Genomic DNA, 15,795 nt, shown 5'->3' with positions numbered 1-15,795 from the left:
AGAGGAAATGAAGGGCAGTAGAGAGAGAGAGAGGAAATGAAGGGCAGTAGAGAGAGAGAGAGAGGAAATGATGGGCAGTAGAGAGAGAGAGAGAGGAAATGAAGGGCAGTAGAGAGAGAGAGAGAGAGAAATGAAGGGCAGTAGAGAGAGAGAGAGGAAATGAAGGGCAGTAGAGAGAGAGAGAGAGAGGAAATGAAGGGCAGTAGAGAGAGAGAGAGAGGAAATGAAGGGCAGTAGAGAGAGAGAGGAAATGAAGGGCAGTAGAGAGAGAGAGAGAGAGGAAATGAAGGGCAGTAGAAAGAGAGAGAGGAAATGAAGGGCAGTAGAAAGAGAGAGAGGAAATGAAGGGCAGTAGAAAGAGAGAGAGAGAGAGAGAGAGAGAGAGAGAGAGAGGGGAAATGAAGGGCAGTAGAAAGAGAGAGAGAGAGAGAGAGAGAGAGAGAAATGAAGGGCAGTAGAAAGAGAGAGAGGAAATGAAGGGCAGTAGAAAGAGAGAGAGGAAATGAAGGGCAGTAGAGAGAGAGAGGAAATGAAGGGCAGTAGAGAGAGAGAGAGGAAATGAAGGGCAGTAGAAAGAGAGAGGGAGGAAATGAAGGGCAGTAGAAAGAGAGAGAGGAAATGAAGGGTAGTAGAAAGAGAGATAGGAAAGAAACTAGGGATCAAGAGAGAGAGAGGGAGAGGAATCGGAATGAGACAAAGAGATAGAGAGAAGAACAGAGGAACAGAAGTATTTATTTCTCCACATGTGAATCATATTCACCCCCCGGTTTCATTATACAACATGTTTTTTATACTTTTGAATGCAGAAATGCCTTATTAAATCCAGTGATTCGCAGATCAGAGAACAACCCTGTTGATTTAGCCAGAGGCCTGCTGTGCTGTTGGACTCAACACTTTTCTCTTTCAAATAGAGACAGTTAAAAGATGAAGACAACAGATTTAATGCGTTTGGATTTGGGCTTTCCTGCGATTCCAACCGTGTCCCTTCTTCTCATGTCTCTCATGGCCCACGCAAAGCCAGGGATATCTGCTGCTCCAGGGCTAACATGTGCTCTTTTTAACTCCACTCCTCTCTCTTTCTATTCTCTCTCTCTCTTTCTATTCTCTCTCTCTCTTTCTATTCTCTCTCTCTCTTTCTATTCTCTCTCTCTCTCTCTCTCTCTCTCTCTCTCTCTCTCTCTCTTTCTATTCTCTCTCTCTCTCTCTCTCTCTCTTTCTATTCTCTCTCTCTCTTTCTATTCTCTCTCTCTCTCTTTCTATTCTCCTCTCTCTCTCTCTCTGCCTTCCCCCCTTTCTCTCTCCCTCCCTGCCTTCCCCCCCTCTCTCTCTTACTCTCTCTCTATCTCTCTCTCCCTCTCTCTCTCTCTCTCTCTCTGGATATTTTAAGGTGATCGGTAGTGTAGGGCAGCTGTTACATGGAGGATTAACATCTTCTAACGTGTATTACCTCAGCAGCTGTGAACCGCCACGCACACACACACACACACACAGAGGAGAAGAGAGGCGGTGACCCAGTTGTGGCAGCAGGTGGGTTGGAGGTGATTTGAATGAGGTTGAGGTTTAAGAGAATCAGTGGGTGTAATGAAGAGGGTACTTTAGCTATTTGCACATATGATGCAACACTGTACATAGTCAAACTTTTATGAGTGTAATGTTCACTGTTCATTTCTGATGGTTTATTTCCCCTTGCTTATTTACATTTTTGTGGATTGTCTATTTCACTTGCTTCTCAATGTAAACACGTTTCCCCATGCAAATAAAGCCAATTGAATTGAGAGATTGTTAAAATACAGCTGTACCTTTGTGAGTGAAATGTTTACTGTTCATTTACATTTTCAGGGTTTTTGTTTTGTTGTTTCTTCTCATTTTTGTTTAGCGTTTATTCCACTTGCTTTGGCAATGTAAACATACTGTATGTTCCCCATGTCAATAAAGACCCTTTTAATTGAATTGAATTGAATTGAGAGAGAGAACTGACAGTAAGAATGTTTTGCAAACGATTAGAAAGATCTATCATAAATCTCACAAAAATGCCCGCCCCTCCCCTCTCTCCACCCCCCTGCCCCTCTCTCTCCGGGCCTCCCTCCTCTTATGTCTCCCTACTTGTCTCTGTCTCAGTCTTCCACCTCTGTAATAGGCTCAGACACAAGGTGTTTGCAGAGAGAAGAGGTTGATGTGCTGATAACAGGCTGGCTTTAGGGGAGAGAAATGCATTTCCTTACCGAGCAGTGTGCCTCTCTCGGTCTCTCCTCTTCACCTCTCTCTCTCTCTCTCTCTCTCTCTCTCTCCGTCTGGCTTTTCTTGCTCCTTGCTCCCTCTCTTCTCTCTCTCTATCCTTTTCACTGCACTTCTCTCTCATTTGCTCACTTTCACTCATTCTCTGCCTGAATCTCCTGCTCTGTCAATGTCTTGCTCTCTATTTCTCTCTCGCTCTCTCTCTCCATCACCCCCTTTCTCTTTCTATCACCTCACTCTTGCTCTCTCTCACTCTCGTTCTCTATCCTCTCTCTCAATCACCTCTCGCTCTCTATCACCTCTCTCTCTCTCTCGCTCTCTATTACCTCTCTCTCTCTCTCTCTCTCGCTCTCTATCACCTCTCTCTCTCTATCACCTCTCTCTCTCTCTATCATCTCTCTCTCTCACTCCTCTCTCGTTCTCCCTTGCTCTCTCACTTCTCTCTCGCTCTCTCACCTCTCTCTCGCTCTCTCACTTCTCTCTCGCTCCCTTACCTCTCTCTCTCTCTCTCTAACTCTCTCTCACTCCTCTCTTGCTCTCTCAACTCTCTCTCGATTCTCTCTCGCTCTCTCACCTCTCTCTCTCTCTATCACCTCTCTCTCTCACCTCTCTCACTTCTCTCTCTCTCACCCCTCTCTCTCTCTATCACCTCTCTCTCTCACCTCTCGCTCGTTCTCTCACCTCTCTCTCGCTATCAACTGTAAACAGAGAGACACATGAAGTGCCTCAGCTTGTACTGGAGCTCTATATCCTCTCCCACCGCCGTTGTTCTTTGCCCTTCCTCTCTCTCTCTCTCACACACACATACACACACACACACACACATTTGCTCTCCTCCCTCGCTCTCCGCCTGTCTAGCGAAGTGTGTGTGTTTCACGGCATCTCAGCCAGGTAGGCAGAGGAAGCTCTCTCGCCTGTTCCATTTGATGCGTCGGGGAACATTTCAGTGAAGCGAGTGCTTCCGAGGTGCGGCAGAACTCTCCTGCATGTCAACGCTCTCCTCTCCTCCTTGTCATCCCCCTCTCACTCTCTCCATCGCTCACTCTCTCCATCGCTCACTCTCTCCATCCCTCCCTCTCTCTCGGCTTGTTCTGGTGGAAAGATGGGAAAATTGTACATTCAGATCTTGGCTCAAAGCACACAAACAGGGGCTGCAAACACACACACACGGCGGTGACACACACACACACACGGCGGCGACACACACACTGCCTCCTTTTCACACGCCACACTATTGTAATTCCATAAATATCACGTGGCTCCGGAGAATGTGGAATAACAGAATACATACACAAACACGACATCCACACACCACACACACACACACAGAATCACATTCCGGTGCTTTATCCCCCTTGGTAATCTGTTTACGGGGTGACAGGCACGTCAGGGGAAAAGTTAATTGAAATCGGTACTAATCTGATGATGACACGCACACAGCCACAGAAAGTAGTCCTCGTCCCCGTCATCACCGTGGCGATAGGCCCAGTCAGCCAGTCAGGTTGCACCTTGTTGTGTTGTGGCAGGGAGCGGAGGGAGTCAATAAGTTAATGCTACTTAATTTCATGCCTCTTGGTTCTGTTAAGCTGCTTGGTGTGTGTGGCGTGTTGATTGGTAATCTGACATTTGATATGTGCCTCACTGACTCACTCACCACAGATCTGGTTCTGCTTGTTTGTGCCCCCCTATCCCCCCTACCCCCCCCCCCCTCTTCTCTCATTATCTATCCTTCTCTTTCCTCCCATCTTCTCCTTTCCTTCTCTCTCTCTTTCCCCTTTCCTCCCCTCTTTCCTCCCCCTCCTCATTCCCCCTTCTCTCTCATTTACTCCATTCTTCCCTTCTCCCATCATTGTAAATAAGAATTAGTTCCTAACTAAATTACGTTCAGATAAAAACCAACAACAATGAAACTAATCTGCTCTCTCCGTCTCCTCTTCTCACAGGATGGCTACTATTCCCACCGCCCCAAGGAGAAAGTCAGAGTGGACAGCAACAATGAGAACTCTGTGCCCAAAGACTTTGAGAACATAGACAATAGTAACTTTGGCGCCCGTTCGCAGCCCCAGCGCCAGCCCCCAGGGGGCGCTGACAGTAACAAACGCAGGGAGAGGCTGCAGGAGAAGGCCCATGCCGAACAGGCAACCTGGAAGGATAACGTTCCAATTTTCAGCCGGAGCTCCAACGAGGTCCTCCAGTACGGACGAGCCGTAGCCCAGAATGGCTCACTTCCTGTGGGCCCGAAAGCGGTTGGAGCCGGGGTGGGCTCCAGGAACCACCACAGCCGCTCTTCACAGCCACAGAGCCAGGGTCAGGCTCAGACTTACCAACAGTCGCAGTCCCACCCCCAGACTCAACATAGACACCAACACCCGCATCAAACCAGGAAGCAGGCGACTGCGGCTCCATTGGAGGTTGTTTACGACCAGCCGCCCAAGTGTGAGATCAGTGGGAAGGAAGCCATTTCAGCTCTGTCCAGAGCCAAGACCAAGGAGTGCCGGCAGCAGATAGCTGAAGTATACTGTAGACACAAGGAAGGTCAACTGATGCCTGAGAAGGTCACCCGCTATTGTCCCATCGAGGGTGAGTTAGTAGATATAGTGTTACTACTGTTACTGTACCATAGAGGGTGAGTTAGTAGATATAGTGTTACTACTGTTACTGTACCATAGAGGGTGAGTTAGTAGATATAGTGTTACTACTGTTACTGTACCATAGAGGGTGAGTTAGTAGATATAGTGTTACTACTGTTACTGTCCCATAGAGGGTGAGTTAGTAGATATAGTGTTACTACTGTTACTGTACCATAGAGGGTGAGTTAGTAGATATAGTGTTACTACTGTTACTGTACCATAGAGGGTGATTTAGTAGATATAGTGTTACTACTGTTACTGTCCCATAGAGGGTGAGTTAGTAGATATAGTGTTACTACTGTTACTGTCCCATAGAGGGTGAGTTAGTAGATATAGTGTTACTACTGTTACTGTACCATAAAGGGTGAGTTAGTAGATATAGTGTTACTACTGTTACTGTCCCATAGAGGGTGAGTTAGTAGATATAGTGTTACTACTGTTACTGTCCCATAGAGGGTGAGTTAGTAGATATAGTGTTACTACTGTTACTGTCCCATAGAGGGTGAGTTAGTAGATATAGTGTTACTACTGTTACTGTACCATAGAGGGTGAGTTAGTAGATATACTGTTACTACTGTTACTGTACCATAGAGGGTGAGTTAATACTGTAGATACTGTTACTACTATTACTGTACCATAAAGGGTGAGTTAATACTGTAGATATACTGTTACTACTGTTACTTCACCATAGAGGTTGAGTTAATTCTGTAGATATACTGTTACTACTATTACTGTACCATAGAGGGTGAGTTAATACTGTAGATATACTGTTACTACTGTTACTTCACCATAGAGGTTGAGTTAATACTGTAGATATACTGTTACTACTATTACTGTCCCATAGAGGGTGAGTTAATAGATATACTGTTACTGTACCATAGAGGGTGAGTTAATACTGTAGATACTGTTACTACTATTACTGTACCGTAGAGGGTGAGTTAATAGATATACTGTTACTGTACCATAGAGGGTGAGTTAATACTGTAGATATACTGTTACTACTGTTACTGTACCATAGAGGGTGAGTTGATACTGTAGATACACTGTTACTACTATTACTGTACCATAGAGGGTGAGTTAATAGATACACTTTTACTGTCCCATAGAGGGTGAGTTAATACTGTAGATATACTGTTACTACTGTTACTGTACCGTAGAGGGTGAGTTAATAGATATATTGTTATTGTACCATAGAGGGTGAGTTAATAGATATACTGTTACTGTACCATAGAGGGTGAGTTAACTTCTTGCGCCGAGCAATCCCGTATCCGGGAGCGTAATTATAGCCTCAAGCTCATTACCATAACGCAACGTTAACTATTCATGAAAATCGCAAATGAAATGAAAGAAATATATTCACTCACAAGCTTAGACTTTTGTTAACAACACTGTCATCTCAGATTTTCAAAATATGCTTTTCAACCATAGCTACACAAGCATTTGTGTAAGAGTATTGATAGCTAGCATAGCATTAAGCCTAGCATTCAGCAGGCAACATTTTCACAAAAACAAGAAAAGCATTCAAATAAAATAATTTACCTTTGAAGAACTTTGGATGTTTTCAATGAGGAGACTCTCAGTTAGATAGCAAATGTTCATTTTTTCCAAAAATATGATTTGTGTAGGAGAAATCGCTCCGTTTTGTTCATCACGTTTGGCTAAGAAAAAAATCTGAAAATGCAGTCTACAACGCTGAACTTTTTACCAAATTAACTCCATAATATCGACAGAAACATGGCAAACGTTGTTTAGAATCAATCCTCAAGGTATTTTTCACATATCTATTCGATGATAAATCATTCGTGGCAGCTGTGTTTCTCCTCGAAGCAAACTGAAAAAGACACGCAGCTGGAGATTACGCAATAATTGCGACGGAGGACACCAAGCGGCCACCTGGTAGATGTAGTCTCTTAGGGTCAATCTTCCAATGATTTGCCTACAAATACGTCACAATGCTGTCGGCACCTTGGGGAAACAACAGAAAGTCTAAGCTCATTCGTGACCCATACACAGCCATATAAGGAGACATTGGAACACAGCGCATTCAAAATCTGGGGCACTTCCTGTATGAAATAATTCATCTTGGTTTCGCCTGTAGCATTAGTTCTGTGGCACTCACAGACAATATCTTTGCAGTTTTGGAAACGTCAGAGTGTTTTCTTTCCAAAGCTGTCAATTATATGCATAGTCGAGCATCTTTTCATGACAAAATATCTTGTTTAAAACGGGAACGTTCTTTTATCCATAAATTAAAAGAGCGCCCCCTATATCCAAGAAGTTAATAGATATACTGTTACTGTACCATAGAGGGTGAGTTAATAGATATACTGTTACTGTACCATAGAGGGTGAGTTAATAGATATACTGATATACTGTCTCCTATCCCCTATAGACTGTATAGGTTGAGGATGGAACTGGATAGGTTAAAGCAGTATGATATTAGGTCCACTTTGCCCTCTGATCAGATCTACATTAATACCATATGCTCTTGGGGGATGTGGGGAAGGGGTTGTTCCTGGATTGGCCAAAGTGTGGGAGAAAATATTTGGCCCGTACAGTTGTTTTTGGACTGCAGTCTTTTGTAGCTCAGTTGGTAGAGCATGGCATTTGTAAGGCCTGAATTGTGGGTTTGATTCGTAAAATGTATGCACGCGTGACTGTAAGTCACCTTTTGATAAATGTGTCTGCTAAATGACATATATTATAGAAAACTATCACTTAGCTATGCTCACATTGCAAAGGTTTAGAGGAATTGAGGCTGGTTGGTAGTTTGGGGAATAGTTATATTGGGTATACTGGGTGTGAACAGTTTGGGTATACTGGGTGTGAACAGTTTGGGTTTACTGGGTGTGAACAGTTTGGTATACTGGGTGTGAACATTTTGGTATACTGGGTGTGAACCGTTTGGGTATACTGGGTGTGGACAGTTTGGTATACTGGGTGTGGACAGTTTGGTATACTGGGTGTGGACAGTTTGGTATACTGGGTGTGGACAGTTTGGTATACTGGGTGTGGACAGTTTGGTATACTGGGTGTGGACAGTTTGGTATACTGGGTGTGGACAGTTTGGTATACTGGGTGTGGACAGTTTGGTATACTGGGTGTGAACAGTTTGGTATACTGGGTGTGGACAGTTTGGTATACTGGGTGTGGACAGTTTGGTATACTGGGTGTGGACAGTTTGGTATACTGGGAGTGAACAGTTTGGTATACTGGGAGTGAACAGTTTGGTATACTGGGAGTGGACAGTTTGGTATACTGGGAGTGAACAGTTTGGTATACTGGGTGTGGACAGTTTGGTATACTGGGTGTGAACAGTTTGGTATACTGGGTGTGGTACACTCGAGCATATTTGACCAGATACTCTTTCATATCATATAAAAACAATTGCTAGACATTCTGTTTGTTAGTCAATCATAGTAACAGTGTAATCATCGTGCGACAGCTTGATAGAGGCTCCTTTGAAACATGTTGTTTGTTTTGTCGTCATGGCCTGTGTATGTACTGTCAATGTCTGAGTCCCAAATGGCTCTAATCCCTTTATCGTCCACTTCTTTTGACCAGGGCTCATAGGGTTCTGCTCAAAAGTAGTGCACTATTTAGGGAATAGGGAGCCATTTAGGACGTATACCATCTCTTTTTACAGCAGGAAAATACAATATCCCCTGAAGCTGAAATAAAATCTGTTTTGACTTAGGCACACAAACACAACCATTTATGCACGCACACACACACACACACACACACACACACACACACACACACACACACACACACACACACACACACACACTCACACACATTTATGCACACACACATACCCATTTATGCACACACACAGATGTATGCTCACACACACACACAGATACACACACACACACACAGATACACACGTACACACACTCACACTGCACTTTCTGTTGTTTTACTGCTAATAATTCCAATTCATATCAAAGTCAGGCAAGAAATGTGTTTTTTGGCTGATGAGAAATTTGTGCGAGAGAATGGAAGACACTTTTTGTATTTACACCAAATTGCTTTCCAATTTTCATTCTGGCCACAGAAATGCAAGTTTGCACACACCGACACACACACACACACACACACACACACATGCACACTTACAACCACACACAGGCAGACAGATACACACAGGAAAGCACAAACTCTTTCGCTTTCTCACCCTCTTCCTTTCTCTCTCTTTCTTACTCACAAACACACACACACACCGCACACACACTTTTCCAAGTAGACTGGTTGAACATCTGCAGGTTGGCAGAAGACTCTTGTAAACAAAATCTGTAAGCTTGCCACCATCGGTGAGGACCACGCATCAATGTTTAAAGAAACAACACACACACACAGAGGAGTGTATGGAGTACATGTGGAGAAAAGGAGAAAAAAGGCAGAACGATACATGGACATCTGGCCAGACATAACCAGACACTGTGCACCCACAATGACTGTGTAACCTTGTAGGCTACTGCTTGTCTATCTGGGACAATTCCAATGGTTGCGTCTGAAATTGCACCATAGTCACTTGTAAGTGCACTACTTTTGAATATGGCGCCAACACACCTTGACTGCACCTTTTGAGTCCACCTTGATTGCACCTTGTGTGTCCACCATGACTGCTCCTTGTGAGTCCACCTTGACTGCACCTTGTGAGTCCACCTTGACTGCACCTTGTGAGTCCACCATAACTGCGCCTTGTGAGTCCACCATGACTGCACCTTGTGTGTCCACCATGACTGCACCTTGTGAGTCCACCATGACTGCACCTTGTGAGTCCACCATGACTGCACCTTGTGTGTCCACCATGACTGCTCCTTGTGAGTCCACCATGACTGCACCTTGTGAGTCCACCATGACTGTGCAACTTTGTTCTGAACAGCAATGTAAGCGAGGATACATATTCCCCAAGATATAAACCAACGCTTGTCTATCAGTGAATAAGCTCATGTCATCTCCCTAGACCAGGGCTGTCCAACCCTCTTCCTGGAGATCTACCATCCTGTGGGTTTTCAGTCCAACCCTAATTTAACACGCCTGATTCTACTAATTAGCTGCTTAACTACCTGAATCAGATATGCTAAATTAGGGTTGAACTGAAAAACCTACAGGACAGTAGATCTCCAGGAAGAGGGTTGGGCAGCCCTGCCCTAGACTCACCATCGTCATCCCACTCCAACTGACAGTTTGATCAAAGGAGACGGGGGAAATTGAAAAGGGCTTATTCCTGGTGGCGTCGTGTAACAACACGGACGGCTAAATTAAATCTCTTTTTCACTCCCTCTGTCTGTTCTGTCGTCTGCCACAATGTTGTTCTCTCATCTCTCATCTCTCATCTCTCTCTCTCTCTCTCTCTCTCTCTCCATGTCTCAGATGCACCAATCTGAATTTGAGGCGCTAACCTTGTTAGCTCTCCCTCTCGCTCTCTCCCCATGTCTCAGTTGCACCAATCTGAATTTGAGGCACTAACCTTGTTAGCTACAAATTGTCCAATTTGATTTCATCGGTATTCTGTCCTTGAAGAGTTGGCTGGGTTAGTGCGTAGCCGTTAGCGCCGGCACCATATGATATGAGAGGGTATATATTAGCATTAGCAGAGCCTCTATATGCTAGCTGGGCTACTGTCTAATGTCTACATGATAGTAATATGTGGGATGGAACTGGCACCATCATTGGTTGATGTCAGTTGTCAGCCAATGACCTTGCATGTTCGGTCACCCCTAAATACGTAGCAGGTAACATCATTCGAGGCTTATTCACTTGTTTGCTGATTTAAAAAATAAAACCGCATTTCTGCATCTAGAACAAAGAACAAGATAGTTATACTCAGTCAGGTGAGACTTTAGTTGGATCCTGCGTTGGTACTGAGCAGATGTTGCATTAAAGAACTTTAATATTGGAAACTCAAATCAAATCAAATGTTATTTGTCACATACACATGGTTAGCAGATGTTAATGCGAGTGTAGCGAAATGCTTGTGCTTCTAGTTCCAACAATGCAGTAATAACCAACAAGTAATCTAACTAACAATTCCAAAACTACTGTCTTATACACAGTGTAAGGGGATAAAGAATATGTACATAAGGATATATGAATGAGTGATGGTACAGAGCAGCATAGGCAAGATACAGTAGATGGTATCGAGTACAGTATATACATATGAGATGAGTATGTAAACAAAGTGGCATAGTTAAAGTGGCTAGTGATACATGTATTACATAAGGATGCAGTCGATGATATAGAGTACAGTATATACGTATGCATATGAGATGAATAATGTAGGGTAAGTAACATTATATAAGGTAGCATTGTTTAAAGTGGCTAGTGATATATTTACATCATTTCCCATCAATTCCCATTATTAAAGTGGCTGGAGTTGAGTCAGTGTCAGTGTCAGTGTGTTGGCAGCAGCCACTCAATGTTAGTGGTCTGATGGCCTTGAGATAGAAGCTGTTTTTCAGTCTCTCGGTCCCAGCTTTGATGCACCTGTACTGACCTCGCCTTCTGGATGATAGCGGGGTGAACAGGCAGTGGCTCGGGTGGTTGATGTCCTTGATGATCTTTATGGTCTTCCTGTAACATCGGGTGGTGTAGGTGTCCTGGAGGGCAGGTAGTTTGCCCCCGGTGATGCGTTGTGCAGACCTCACTACCCTCTGGAGAGCCTTACGGTTGTGGGCGGAGCAGTTGCCGTACCAGGCGGTGATACAGCCCGCCAGGATGGTCTCCATTGTGCATCTGTAGAAGTTTGTGAGTGCTTTTGGTGACAAGCCGAATTTCTTCAGCCTCCTGAGGTTGATGAGGCGCTGCTGCGCCTTCTTCACGATGCTGTCTGTGTAAGTGGACCAATTCAGTTTGTCTGTGATGTGTATGCCGAGGAACTTAAAACTTGCTACCCTCTCCACTACTGTTCCATCGATGTGGATAGGGGGGTGTTCCCTCTGCTGTTTCCTGAAGTCCACAATCATCTCCTTAATTTTGTTGACGTTGAGTGTGAGGTTATTTTCCTGACACCACACTCCGAGGGCCCTCACCTCCTCCCTGTAGGCCGTCTCGTCGTTGTTGGTAATCAAGCCTACCACTGTTGTGTCGTCCGCAAACTTGATGATTGAGTTGGAGGCGTGCGTGGCCACGCAGTCGTGGGTGAACAGGGAGTACAGGAGAGGGCTCAGAACGCACCCTTGTGGGGCCCCAGTGTTGAGGATCAGCGGGGTGGAGATGTTGTTGCCTACCCTCACCACCTGGGGGCGGCCCGTCGGGAAGTCCAGTACCCAGTTGCACAGGGCGGGGTCGAGACCCAGGGTCTCGAGCTTGATGACGAGCTTGGAGGGTACTATGGTGTTGAATGCCGAGCTGTAGTCGATGAACAGCATTCTCACATAGGTATTCCTCTTGTCCAGATGGGTTAGGGCAGTGTGCAGTGTGGTTGAGATTGCATCGTCTGCGGACCTATTTGGGCGGTAAGCAAATTGGAGTGGGTCTAGGGTGTCAGGTAGGGTGGAGATGATATGGTCCTTGACTAGTCTTTCAAAGCACTTCATGATGACGGAAGTGAGTGCTACGGGGCGGTAGTCGTTTAGCTCAGTTACCTTAGCTTTCTTGGGAACAGGAAAAATGGTGGCCCTCTTGAAGCATGTGGGAACAGCAGACTGGTATAGGGATTGATTGAATATGTCCGTAAACACAAAAGGACATTTCTGCTCCTCTCCTCTTCCAACCTCTCGCATGACTGGTTGAGATGGACGGCCATGAGCTGCAGAAGTTACACAAGATGAAGGAGAGAGAGAGAGAGAGAGAGAGAGAGAGAGAGAAGAATGAAATGATGGAGAGAGAGAGTGCTGATAGCAGATGAGAGAGAGGCAGTTTGAAAGATTGATGGTGATAGGAGAGAGGAAAAAGAGGGATGTGGCAGAGCCTGGAGTTTTTAGACCTATCACGTCCCTGTAGGTGTAGAGACACACAACACATTGGCTCATTAGTTCAGCTAGCTAGCATATCACAAGCCTCAAAGTGCTTGGTGAAGCGCTCCGCCAATTAGCCTAGTGCCATGCTAGCCAGTGAACCTCCCGAGCTGCCTACCAATTACTGTTCAATCTGATACTGTGTGTCTGTGTGTGTGTGGGGGGGGGGGGGGGGGTTGGGGGGGTTGATTCGTCTATCCTTGTGGGGAGCTAAAATTCCCAAAAGTCCCCACAAGGATAGTAAAACAAGGAAAATTCTCCCATCTCTAGGAGGACAATGGCTATTTTAAGGTTAGTGGTTAGGAGTAGGGTAAGGGGTTAGTGGTTAGAGTTAGGGTTAAATTAGGAGTAGGGTAAGGGGTTAGTGGTTAGGTTTAGGGTTAGGGTTAGGGTTAAATTAGGAGTAGGGTAAGGGGTTAGTGGTTAGGTTTAGGGTTAGGGTTAAATTAGAAGTAGGGTAAGGGGTTAGTGGTTAGGGTTAGGGTTACAGGTTAAGATAAGGTTTATGGTTAGGGTTAGATTTATGGTTAGGGGTAAAGGAAAATAGGATTTTGTATAGAAATACAAAATGTGTGTGTGTGTGCCACTCCAGAAACATTTTCACCCAACACTGTCAACTCGCTAACTAACCAACCAGCCAACCAACCATAGAAATAGAATAACCAATCACAGATCCATTAACTTGAATGGGGAATGCCCATTCTAGTAATTATAGTTATTTGCAACCAACCACATTCACATTCAATATCCCATAGGCACAGCAAGGCTTCATAGTAACACATACACAGACACACACACACACTCTGTCTTTCACACACACACACTCACACTCACTTTTCCAACCACATTCACATTCAAAACTCCATATTAATAGGCAGGATTCATAGTAACCAAACTATGAATAAAACAATAATTCTTGGGGAGGAATTGGCTGATTGAGTGATGGACAGGAGGCGTGGCCAATTGGAGTCACGGGAGCATGTATGTAGCCCCGCCCCTGTTGTTAGGCTTTAAATACAAGCAAGCAAAAGGTCCTGCCCTTCAATTGAGATAATTACAGGACAGCAGTAAGAGCCTAGCTTGTCCAGACACAGGGAAGAAAGAGCCAGAAGGGGAGGGGCACCTTGGGATCTTTTTACCCCTGGGACAGCATACACTAAGGGGGTTGAAACACTTACCACGTCCCCCGCAACACAGAGGACCAGATTACTGCCATTATCTCCTGAACAACCTTGTCCTCTCTGTCGTCAACAAACATAACCCAAACAAGGGCACTGCGTTCATCCACCTCTGGCCTGCTCGCCTCCCTACCACTGAGGAAGTACAGTTCCCGCTCAGCCCAGTCAAAACTGTTCGCTGCTCTGGCCCCCCAATGGTGGAACAAACTCCCTCACGACGCCAGGACAGCGGAGTCAATCACCACCTTCCGGAGACACCTGAAACCCCACCTCTTTAAGGAATACCTAGGATAGGATAAAGTAATCCTTCTCACCCCCCTTAAAAGATTTAGATGCACTATTGTAAAGTGGCTGTTCCACTGGATGTCATAAGGTGAACGCACCAATTTGTAAGTCGCTCTGGATAAGAGCGTCTGCTAAATGACTTAAATGTAAATGTAAATAACGTCTCAATAAAGCTCTGTGTTTCCTGTAACTCCATAGGCCCTGTGAACACAAAACAACCACCATATGTAATAATGGTGCTGGATTGTATTCCCCTAGTACTTATTTGCGGATAGAGAACACAATACAAGACCAAGAGAGAGGCTCTGAGCGGAAATCTTTTTTTTTTTAAAGGCATTTACTATTAGAATGAAAGAAACCACTATATGAATCTGTGTGGCTTTTTGAACGGTTTCTGGAGAGAGCTGGAATTGTTTGATTGTGTGGTTGTGAGTTGGAACAGTCATTGTCTACTTAATCCCAAATCTTATTCTGGGACTGTGGCACAGAGCAATGATGACACACTATCAAGTGAACTCCACCCCAAACCCAAAGGAATGGTTCTAGGATTCCTATTCCTATCTTGTGGCCTTGCTGGTCATGGTTCAAATAACTCAATGGTCACATAGTGAATGAAACTCATCTCCTTGTGACATGCTTCTTCTTCTTCATAGTATGGACAGTAACAGCACAGTAACAGCACAGTAACAGCACAGTAACGTTGGAGTCACTGCGCCACATGTTCAGTACACCTTCCAGTGTAGGAAGTGTAGACGATGAAACCTAATGTGTGTGTTACTATTCTGTCCACGTAAGGCAATTGTCAGCGTCTGGGAGGAAGACTCGTCAGAGAGTTCTACATACAGGTACATGTTTTATTCTCTGTATGAATGACTAACAACCTGTCTCTGTACGGTATCCTTGTGTTGTTCAGGTAAGGCCAATGCCAACGTGGCGTGGGAGGAGGACTCGTCAGAGGGCCCACCGTCGGCCCCCGTCAGGATAGCCTTCGTCCTGGTGGTCCACGGCAGAGCCTCACGACAGTTCCAGAGACTTTTCAAGGCCATCTACCATACCTCACACTACTACTATATACATATAGACCAGGTAAGACTATAGACTACCATCTACCACCTCACACTACTACTATATACATATAGACCAGGTAAGACTATAGACTACCATCTACCACCTCACACTACTACTATATACATATAGACCAGACTATAGACTACCATATACCACCTCACACTACTACTATATACATATAGACCAGACTATAGACTACCATCTACCACCTCACACTACTACTATATACATATAGACCAGACTATAGACTACCATATACCACCTCACACTACTACTATATACACATAGACCAGACTATAGACTACCATCTACCACCTCACACTACTACTATATACATATAGACCAGACTATAGACTACCATATACCACCTCACACTACTACTATATACACATAGACCAGACTATAGACTACCTTCTACCACCTCACACT

At 44.8% G+C, this 15,795-nt stretch overlaps 1 protein-coding gene across 1 annotated transcript in view; it reads left to right on the top strand.

The window, feature by feature from the left end:
- LOC115126670 (xylosyltransferase 1-like) overlaps window positions 1–15,795 on the top strand; it is a 146,032-nt gene that overhangs the window by 60,219 nt on the left and 70,018 nt on the right. The window contains exons 2-3 of the mRNA XM_065001469.1: window positions 4,179–4,815; window positions 15,212–15,384. Coding sequence (XP_064857541.1) covers window positions 4,179–4,815; window positions 15,212–15,384 — 810 coding nt within the window. The remainder of the gene's footprint in view (window positions 1–4,178; window positions 4,816–15,211; window positions 15,385–15,795) is intronic.

This window comes from Oncorhynchus nerka, linkage group LG15 (genome assembly GCF_034236695.1).
Source record: "Oncorhynchus nerka isolate Pitt River linkage group LG15, Oner_Uvic_2.0, whole genome shotgun sequence".
Lineage (NCBI taxonomy): Eukaryota > Metazoa > Chordata > Actinopteri > Salmoniformes > Salmonidae > Oncorhynchus > Oncorhynchus nerka.
The sequence above is the reverse complement of the archived record's forward strand: the minus strand, read 5'-3'. Positions and strand labels throughout refer to the sequence as shown.